Genomic DNA, 11,295 nt, shown 5'->3' on the forward strand with positions numbered 1-11,295 from the left:
GCTCTTAGGATAAAATCTAACATCTTTAACATAGTCTATCTTGGGCCCCTTTCCATTTCTCCAGCCTCATTACAAGCCATAGTCTCTATCCATCAGCACAGTCCATCCACTCTGGCCTTTTTCATTTCTTTAATGTACCAGGTCCTTTCCTGCTACAGGGCCATTCTCTGGGTTTTGTTTTTTAACCCTGTGAACTTTTGCCCCTCATGTGATAGTTTAACTTTTACTCATCCTTCAAGGCTCAAATTTTGTATTACTTCCCTGGAGAAAACTGAAGGTAGCCATGTTACTCACTGTCATAGCGTCTTTCACTTTTCTTGTGTAACCCAGATCCCAAATGTAAATAATTATACTGTAACTACTTCTTTAGTGGTTATGTTTTTTAGTATAATGTAAGCTCCATAATAAGGACTCTATCCCCAAGGCTTATGAATGAATGAATGAACTGTATCACATACATTTACATTTAGTTTGCGGAATTAGGACTCTGGGGTAGGTTTTGTTTTGTTTCTTTTAAGGAAGAGATATTTCCTAAAATAAATTTATAAGTACAAAAGTAAAATTTTTTACTAAAAAAGAAAATGTGAACATATTCTTATACAAAAATAAAATACAAATGCAAATGCCATAAAATGAATAGATAAGTTTATATTAATAAATAAATACATATATACGCACACACATAGATACATATTTTTAAACATGAGGTTCAGCCACAGGGTACCAGTTACATTCCTCCAATTCTGAAATAGCTTGACATAGGTATGCTTAATATTACTGATAAAAATATGCCAAATATGATTCAAATTATTTTATAGCTGAAGCAAAAAATAACAGTTTTAGAAAAGACTGAACAATTAAGAGTCTGAGCTGAGAATCAGGTTCTTTCTTATATCATGAGTTTTCTTATGAGGTTGTTAACAAAGAAAAACCACTTCCTGATTTCCACTCTGACAACCTCCCAGGCACAGTCACTGTATTTCTTCTCTTTCAGGTAGAGACGGATGCCCTGGAAGTATGTCTTCATGGCCAGTGTAGGGTCCTTCTTACCCACAGCAGATTCTGCCTGTCCCATCTCCTGCACCAGACAGGTGTCCAGATCTTCCAGCTGCTGATAGAGTCCAGTGAGGAGCTTGTCCAGCAGGGTCACGTTCCAGGCAACAGAGGACTGCTTTGTGAGGAAGAGGTTCAAGATCTGCTGGAGCATCTCGTAAAGGACAGAGATGACCTGGGCGTTCTGGACCTTACTGCTATCTACTGTCTCCTGGGGGAATCTGAAGTCATTTCTGTCCTCCAGACAGAGGAAAAAGGAGATTTTCCTCATTTGGCTCAGAATCATGAAGTTCTCCCTGCTGATGAGGACATGGTTCAGATGCAGGTCACAGCTAGTAGAGAAGATGGGGCTGGAGAAGATCATCACCAATGCCATCAGTGAAGAGACTGAAAAAGCCATTGGCAAATTATAGGAAGAAGCTCTTCTGGTTGAGATGGAAGATTGTGAACTTTTTTCCAGCTTCTCTGAGTATCTTTTCCATCTGCATGTCTTTTAAATACTGAGCAGTATGGTTTCAATATTTTGACTTTTCACCAAATCTTTGTACTTCCCCATTTTGGGCTTTCGTTTTTCTTCAAGGGCCTGGAAAATTGTCATTAGTTTCAACTCTTTCTGTATTCTTATAATTGTAGTGTAGTTTATTCATGAAAAACTTAGAAGTCCTAATTCAATGGAATGCTTATCATATTAATAAAAAAATGAATTTGGGTGGGTTCTGGTCAAGATGGTAGAGTAAGTGGATACTATGCTCGCATCCTCCTATGAGCACATCAAAATTACAACTGAATTATAGAACCATCAACCTGGAGAACCATCTGAAGGTTAGCTGAACTGAAGTCCTACATCTAAGGAAGTAAAAAGAAGCCACCTTGAGACTGGTAGGAGGAGTGGAGACAGGGAATGGGCTGGTCCCCATACTCATGTGTGGCAGTTGAGAATTTGGAGGGATATCTCAGCTGTAGAGCCCCCCCAAGGAACGAGGGACCCCAGCCCCACACTGGGGTCCCCATCCCAGAGTGCCAGTGCTGAGAAGAAGAGCCCCCACAACATCTGGCTATGATAATCAATGGAGATTCTGTCCATCTGTGTGAGATAGAAGGCTGCTAGAAACCCAGGTGTCCTCTTAAAGGGCTCACGCACAGACCCACTCTCTCACAGGCACTCACCGTGGGCTCCAGCAGAGGGACAGTAGCTTCGGGGGTGCTGAAAACAGGGAGAAGCTGAGTTGTGGGCTGCAGGACAAGGGCTGGAGGGACAACCACCATTGTCTCTGTACTGAGCCTGCTTCCCATGAGGCTGAGGGGCTGGCGCCATATTTCCTGTGTTGAGCCCTCCCCCACATGGCCAATTCTGAATCTGCATTGGCTTGGTGAACGGCACTTGCCCCACACTGGTGACTCCCTGAGACCTAACTCATATATCGCCCAAGGCTCTTTCAATGATTGAGCTTTATGAGCAGCCAGCAGGTGGCAGCAGACCCTTTTGCTGAGTGGTCCCAGGCCTGGTACTGGTGACAGCCAGCCTCGGTTTGCAGTATAATCTCTCCAACACACCTCCAGGCTTAGCACAGGCAGCAGTCAACTGCGGATTGCTTTGTAGCTCTTACCAGGTAGCCCCAGGCCGGTCATACACAGTGGCTGACATTGCTGTACCGGAGCCACTCCCCAGAGCCACCAGAACCGACACGCCTGGTGGCTGGCATCAGACCACAACAGAGAACCACCCAGTTGACTCACAGGCAGCACACTCAAAGGGTGGTCTTGGCAGGCAGAAGATCAGATCCCACTGGGGGAAATTCTGCTACGTGGAGTCAACCCCTCCACAGCAGCTTGTATGGTGTGGTCATGGCCAATGCACATAGCCAGTCAGCTTGAGGGTCAACCCCATTCACTGATGTGCCAACAGCAATCCAAGCTCAACTACAACAGGAAGGCATGCACAACTCACACTAAGGACACTCCTGGATTGCCCAGCTCAGGTGACCAGGGAGACTGCATCATGGGCACCATAATGCAATTACTACATAAGTCCACCCTGCCAAGACTGGGAGACATAGCAGATCTACCTAATGCATAGAAACAAACACAGAGAGGCAGCCGAAATGAGGAAACAAACAAACAAAAAAATGTTCCAAATGAAAGAACAAGAGAAACCTTCAGAGAAAAGAACTAAATGAAATGGAGGTAAGCAATCTACCAGATACAGAGTTCAAAACACTGGTTATAAGGATGCTCAAGGAAATTAGGGAAAACTTCAACAAAGAGATAGGAAATATAAAAATAGAGATAGAAATCATAAAAAAGAACCAATCAGAAGTAAAGAATACAATAAGTGAAATGAAGAATACACTAGAAGGAATCAACAACAGCTTTAGATGAAGAAGCAGAGGATCATGTCAGTGATTTACAATACAAGGTAACAGAAAACACCTATCAGAACAGAAAAAAAAATACAAAAAAATGAGGATAGTTTAAGGGGTCTGTGGGACAACATCAAGCCTACCAACATCTGTATCATAGGGGTACCAGAAGAAGGAGAGAGAACAAGGAATTGAAAACTTGTTTGAAGATATAATGATGGAAAAGTCACTAACCTGGTGGAGGAAATAGATATACAAGAACAGGAAGTGTAGAGAGTCCCAAAGATGACTCCAAAGAGGCCCATACCAAGACATATCATAATTAAAATGGCAAAGGTTAAAGACAAAGAGAGAATCTTAAAAGCAGCAAGAGAAAAGCAGTTAATTACCTACAAGGGAGCTCCCATAAGACTGTCAGCTGATTTCTCAGCGAAACTTTGCAGGCCAGACGGGTTTGGCAGGAAGTACTCAAAGTGAAAAGCAAGGACCTACAACCAGGATTAGTCTACCCCGTAAAGCTATCATTTAGAATCGAAGGATAGAGAAAGAGTTTCCCAGACAAGAGAAAGCTAAAGGAATTCATCAACACCAAACCAGAATTACAATGAATCACAGAGGGACTTCTTTAAGATAAAAAAAGATTAAAAAATATGAATAATAAAATGGCAATAACTACATGTCTATCAACAATTACTTTCAATGTAAATGAATTAAATGTTCCAATAAAAAGATAAGGTGGCTGGATGGATAAGGAAACAAGACCCTTACATATGCTGCCTATAAGAGACCCACTTCAGATTGAAAGACATACACAGATGAAAGTAAAGGGTTGAGAAAAAATATTTCATGAAAATGAAAAGAAGAAAAGTTGGGCCAGCAATACTTATACCAGACAAAATAAAGTTTAAAACAAAGGCTATAAGAAGAGACAAAGAAAGACCCAGTAATCCTACTTCTGGGTATTTATCTGAAGAAACCCAAAACACTACTTTGAGGGGATGTGTGCATCCATGTTTTCATTGCAGCATTGTTTACAGTGGCCAAGATGTGGAGGCATCCTGGGTTTCCATCAATGGATTAATGAATAAATAGTAGGTGGCACATACATACAACGGAATATTGCTTGGCCATGGGAGGGAATGTATTCTTGCCATCTGCAGTGGCTTGGATGGACCTGGAAGGTATTATGCTGAGTAGAGTATGTCAGACAGAGAAAGACAGACGCAATGTGATTTCGCTCATATGTGGAATCTAACGAGCAAAATAAACAAACAAACAAACAACACAGAAACAAACTGATAGGTACAGAGAACATTTTGATTGTTGCCAGACAGGAGGAGATTTGGGGGTTGGGGAAAAAGGTGAAGGCATTAAGAAGTACAGATTAGTAGTTATGAAATCGTCATGGGAATGTAAAGTAGACCATAGGGAACATAGCCAATAATATAGTCATAACTACACATAGTGCCAAGTCACTTCTTAAATTATATAAATGTCTAACCACTATGCTGTACACCTGAAATTAATATAAAATAATATTGAATGTCAACTGTAATTGAAAAATTAAAAAGCGGGGGGGAAGGTGAAGGGGAATGAGAGTTTTAAATTTCCAGGTATAACAAATAAGTCATGGGGATGTAATATACAGCATGGGGAATATAGTCAATAATATTGTGAGAGCGTGGTACGGTGTCAGATGGTTGCTGGACTTACAGTGATCACTCGTTTAGGTATATAAGTGTTGAATAACTATTGTATACACCTGAAACTAATATAATATTGTATGTTAATTACATTTTAATAAAAATCTTTAAAAAAATAAAAACAAATGAGATATCACCTCACAACTGTCAGAGTGGCTTATCATCAACAGATGAATAAACAAGTGTTGGTGAAGATGCGGGGAAAAGGGAACCCTTGTACATTGTTGGTGGGATTGCAAATTGGTGCAGCCACTATGGAAAACAGTATGAAGGTTCCTCAAAAAATTAAAAATAGAACTACCTTCTGACCCAACAATTCCAATTCTAGATATTTATCTGAAGAAACCCAAAACACCAATTCGAACAGATATTTACACCCCTTTGCTCATTGCAGCATTATTTACAATAGCTGAGATATGGAAGCAACATAAATATCTATCAATGGATAATTAGCTAAATAAGAGGTGGTACATATATATACAATGGAATATTACTCGGCCAAAAAAATTAAATCTTACCATTTGTGACAACATGGATGAACCCAGAAGGTATTATGCTAAGTGAAATAAGTCAAACGGAGAAAGACAGATACCATATGCTTTCACTTATATGTGGAATCTAAAGAATAAAATTAATGAACAAACAAAACAGAAACAGACTTATAGTGCAGAGAACACATTGATGGTTGGGGGGCTGGGTGAAAAAGGTAAAGGGATTAAGAAGTACAAATTGGTAGTTACAAAGTAGTCATGGGGATGTAAGGTACAGCATAGAGAATACAGTCGATAATGTAATACCTATGACCCATGGAATATTGAGGGATCACTTTGTAAATTATATAATTGTCTAATGACTATGCTGTACACCTGAAACTACTATAAAATAATATTGAATGTCAACTGTAATTGGAAAAAAAAAAGACTTTGAACTAGTGATAGAGCTATCTGAATCTTTCTTCCTGATGTGAAGAACAACTTTTAAGGAGTTTACTAGGCTTCTTTGTGAAGTCTTTTTCCTGCATCTGGATATCCCTCTTGGAAGTTGATCAGGTGTGCAAGATACTTGTCCTTTATATGCATGGATCTTACCTTATTTTCTGCTGCAAAACATTTAGTTATATTTGGTTTTATTTACTCTATTTAACTGAGAAAATTATTGAATATTTACTATGTGCCAATTATTACACAAAACTCAGGCTATTCCAAGATAGTCAAACCTCTGATCTTGCTCTCAAGAGCAGTAAAGTATAATCACTACTACTGTCCAGGCACTCAAGCAGTTGGAATATGTCTTTCTGCTTTGTGACAGCCTCTTTGTCCTAGCCCAGGACATTGTCCTGTCTCTGCTGAAATCATGGCTAAGCAACTCATTTTTTCTTTACTATTTGTATATAATTTTTAAATTATGACCTCTTCTTTTGTATTTCTCTTTTCACTTCGAAAAAAGTTCTCCTAACACTCCTGCAATCTTTTCTATTTTTACTTTGAGGTTTGTTGCACAAAAGGAAGGAGCAGGAGGAGGAGGAGAGAAACATAAGGGAAGAAGAGGCGATACATTTCCTGTATGATTTTCAAGACATCTGGATTTCCTCTCTCTTTTAACATTCCTAGAAAGTGAAAGTAAGCAGTTATGGAAAAGTAATGCACAAAGGCAAACGGAAAGTAATGCTGAAAATTAAAGAAAAATGAAGTGACATCTTCTCTATCCAAATGACAAACTGTCACTTTACACAAGTCAGGGATTGAGGACTCTACAGAGTGACAGGTTTCAAACCAGCCCTCGTGAAATTGTAGCTACAGACAGGTACAGAAGGAGGGCAGCTGGCTCTTTAAGGCAGGCTATGACTTAAAGGATTAATCAAAGAATCTATCTATCTATCTATCATCTATCTATCTATCTATCTATCTATCTATCTATCTATCTATCTATCTATCTATCCATCTATCTATCATCTATCATCTGTCTATATCTATTTTTGTCACTGTCCATGGAGATTATCAGATTCCGGGGATTTAGCCACAGCAACTCACTCAGAAGAGACCAGGTTGTAGATTGGAGGCCATTTTATTAATGTATGAGTCGTCAGCTATTACCTGGAAGCTAATAGATGTTAGTCATTTGGACAGGGCATTCCCTGTCATGTGAACTCAAGATTATGTTCACATAAGAGATGAGATTGAAAATAACAGTGTTTGTCAGTGAGGAGGGAAAGCTGATCCTTACGGAAACTTCCATTCAGTTCCTGTAGTTGGATGTTACTTAAGCAATTTCTATCAATCTATCAAACTTAAATAAAATACAGGAAACCCGGTTATCTTAAACATTTAAATACTTTTTACAAACTTAATAAAAGTCAAAATGTTCTCTGTATCTGTGAGTTTGTTTCTGATGTGTTTGTTTATTTTGTTCTTTAGATTCCACATATAAACAAAATCACATTGCATCTGTCTTTCACTATCTGACAGACTTCACTCAGCACAGTACCCTCCAGGTCCATCCATTACACCACAGATGAGGGGAATACATTCCTGGCATGCAGGGTGTCATGCGGGGTCTCAGCTCCGCATGACATAAGAACGCAGGACATGGTGAGGCCAAAAAGGAACACCCACAGAGCCATCGATAGGGGAATCATACCACTATATTCTACTGGCGGCTGGGTTGGAGACACAGGAAGCAGGAGCCACACTGTTCGCAACCCTCACTGCTCCACTTGCTAGCTCAACCACCGTCTTCTTGCTAGCCCCCATTTTCTGCTAGCCACAACAGTTATATTAGTGGCCAATGGCTCACTGGTTACAGCTGACGGCCAATGAGCCACAGCTGATGGCCATCCAATCACAGTTGATGGCCATTTACTACCTGAGCCAACACCTTTCCATGTGAGGCTGAGAGCCTGGAAACTGCACTCCTGGCTCTGTCCCCATAATTCCCTTCCATGACCAAGCAATATTCCATTGTATATATGTACCAGTTACTCTTTATCCATTCTTCCATTGACGCACACCCAGGCTGCCTCCACATCTTGGCCATTGGAAACAAGGCTGTAATGAACATATGGATGCACATATCTCCTCGAACTAGCATTTTGGGTTTCTTCAAATAATAAACCAGAAGTGGGATTACTGGGTCCTTCTTTGTCACATTATAGCCTTTGTTTTAAACTCTGTTTTGTCCGGTATAAGCATTGGTATTTTTGTTTGTCTGTTTCCATTTTAATGAAATATCTTTTTGTATCCCTTTACTTTTAGTCTCTGTGTATCTTTTGATCTGAAGTGAGTCTCTTGTAGGTAACATATGTAAGGGTCTTATCCATTCAGCCACCCTATGTCTTTTGATTGAAACATTAGACCCTTTACATTTAAAGTAATTGTTGATAGAGATGTAGTTATTGCCATTTTATTATTCATATTTTTAATCATTTTTGCTTCTTTTTAAAGAAGTTACTTTATCATTTCTTTCCCTGGTGATGAACTCGTTTAATTTTTTCTTGCTGGGAAGCTCTTTCTCTACCCTTCGATGCTAAATGTAGCTTTGCTTGGTAGGTTAATCTTGGTTGTAGGTCCTTGCTTTTTTATCACTTTGAGCACTTCGTGCCAATCCCTTCTGGCCTGCAAAGTTTCTGTTGAGGAATCAGCTGATAGAGTTATGTAAGCTCCCTTGGAGGTAACTAACTGCTTTTCTCTTGCTGCTTTTAAGATTCTCTCTTTTAATTATGATGTGTCTTGGTGTGTGTCTCTTGGGTTCATCTTGTTTGGGACTTTCTGCACTTCCTGGGTTTGTATATCTATATCCTTCACCAGGTTAGGGATGTTTTCCATCATTATTTCTTCAAATAGGTTTTCAATTCCTTGCTTTCGTTTCCTTCTAACACCCTTATAATGTCGGTAGGCTTGTGTTGTCCCACAGGCCCCTTAAACTATCCTTAATTTTTTGGATTCTTTTTTTCTGTTTGCTGTTCTGAGTGGGTGTTTTCTGCTACTTTATCTTCTAGCTCAATCCTCTACTTCATGTAACCTACTGTTAATTCCCTCTAATGTGTTCTTTATTTCAGTCAATTACTGATATAAAGAATGCATGATTATTCATTTCTGACTGGTTCTTCTTTATGGTTTCTATCTCCATTTTTATGCTTCCTTTCTCTTTGTTGAAGGTCTCCCTGAGATCACTGAGCATCCTTATAACCAGTTTATAATCCTTATAACCAGTTTTGAATGCTGAGTCCGGTAGATTGATTGTCTCCATTTTGCTTAGTTCTTTTTCTGGAGCTTTGTTTTGTTCTTTCAGTTGGGACATGTTTCTTTGACTCCCCGTTTTGGCTGCCACCCTATGTTTGTTTCTATGTATTAGGCAGAGCTGCTATGTCTCCTGGTCTTAGAAGAGTGGCCTTATGTAGTAGGTGTGCTGTGGGGCCCAGTGAAACATTCTCCCTCATCACCTGAGCCAGGTGCTGCAGGTGTGACCCTTGTGTGGGTTATGTGTGTTCTTCTGTTGTAGTTGAGACTTGGTTACTGTTTGCACATCAATGAGAGGGACTGACCCTTGGGCTGACTGGTTGTGAGGACTGGCTTTTATTACAGTGGAGGAGCTGTTGTGCAGGGGCTGATCCTACAGAGCAGGGTTCGCTTTAGCAGGACTCTGGTGCCTGCCCATTCTGACCTTTGAATGCATCCTTGGAAGCTGCCCGGTGATGCTCAGCTCGGTTAGAAGCCAGCCACTGAGTGTGCCGATTCTGGTCCTGGGAGGGGCCCTGCCCCAGGCCAAGTTCAGCTGCAGCCTGTACCCTACCCAAGGCCACCTGGAATGAGCCACAAAGCAATCTACAGATGGCTGCCACCTGGACTGGGCTTGAAGGCACCTAGGAGAGGCCAAGCCTTGAACCAGGGCCCTTTATGAGGAATCCTTGGGTCACTGGCAATCCTGTGTCTCTCAGCTACAATCTCCACTGGTATTCACAGTCAGAAGTTGTGGGCACTTCTCTTTCTGGCCCTGGAACCCTGGGTTGGGGAACCAGATGTGGGTCCTTTCTCAGGGGGGACCTTTCTAGCCAAGATATCCCTCCTGATTTTTAACTGCCACACATAGGTATGGAGACCCATGTAGTTTAGTTGTAATTTTCATGTGGCTGTGGGAGGAGGCAAGCTAAGCATTTATCTACTCCACCGTCTTGACTATAAATCCCGAAGATGATCATTTTCTGATACACTTCCCAAATTCTAGGTCTGCTCACTCTTTTGAAGATGTGGTTCCTTTTTTACTAGATATGAGACAGTGAAACTTCTGTGAGTCTCCTCAGTGACAGATATCTTGCTGCACACTCAAATATGGGCATTACTGCCCGCAGAGTGCTTTATAGTCTAGCAGGTAGTCAGATGTGAAATAATTAGGTTGATTAATTAATTATAAGCATACAGAGTGTAGTTAAAGAAGAATGCTTAAGGTGAATGAGGAATAATGCGGAGGCAGGATAGTATAGCAGTAAAGTGCCACTTATATAAATAAATTGTGGCTTTTAGCAAGTTAAATAACATCCCTGAATTTTCAATTTCCTTATTTGCAAAATGTAAATAATTATAGTAATTATCTCATAGGGAAGCTAGCTGAGCAGATTAAATAAAATAATGTTTGTAAAACACTTTGCTGAGAGTCTATATATAATTAAAGATTGCTGCCATTAATATTATTAAAAATAATCGGTGTATTACAGATTCAATGAAGACAAGTCATGATAAGCTATGAATACCATTGCAGCCCCATTATCCCTGGGCATGTGGTAAGCTATCACTTGTCAATGGAATATCTAAGGAGATGAGATTACCTATATTACCATACATTGACTGAGGCAGAGTTTTTATTGTGAAAGGTTGTACGTGGTAGAGAACAGGGAGAATCACACACTGGCAAACTCGAAACTTTTAGAAAACCAGCACCTAACGAAGTGTCTGGCAGATCATAGGAATACTATAATTTATTTTTAACAAAAGATATCTGTGACATTGTTTCTCCCCAAATATCTTCAGTGAGCTTAAGACCAACTCAGGTGATATCTTTAAGGTACATATACCGTTGAATTTTTTTTAAAAAGAGGAAAAGTGGAAATAAGAAGCAAGTAAGAAAAATTATAATCTTCCCTTTTATAAGCTATTTTATATTTCCTGCTGTCCTGAAAATGCCACCAT

At 40.0% G+C, this 11,295-nt stretch overlaps 1 protein-coding gene across 1 annotated transcript; it reads right to left on the reverse strand.

The window, feature by feature from the left end:
- Window positions 1-889: 889 nt before the first annotated feature.
- On the reverse strand, window positions 890-1,453 carry LOC117031501 (interferon omega-1-like). The gene has a single exon (XM_033122007.1). The coding sequence runs from the start codon at window positions 1,451-1,453 to the stop codon at window positions 890-892; it is 564 nt and encodes a 187-aa protein (XP_032977898.1).
- Between the last annotated feature and the right edge of the window lie 9,842 nt (window positions 1,454-11,295).

The sequence above is a fragment of the Rhinolophus ferrumequinum genome, chromosome 12, assembly GCF_004115265.2.
Source record: "Rhinolophus ferrumequinum isolate MPI-CBG mRhiFer1 chromosome 12, mRhiFer1_v1.p, whole genome shotgun sequence".
Classification (NCBI taxonomy): Eukaryota; Metazoa; Chordata; class Mammalia; order Chiroptera; family Rhinolophidae; genus Rhinolophus; species Rhinolophus ferrumequinum.

Bases quoted from the DNA above. Each gene is read 5' to 3' on its own strand.
- LOC117031501 (XM_033122007.1), bottom strand. From the start codon at position 1,453: ATGGCTTTTTCAGTCTCTTCACTGATGGCATTGGTGATGATCTTCTCC.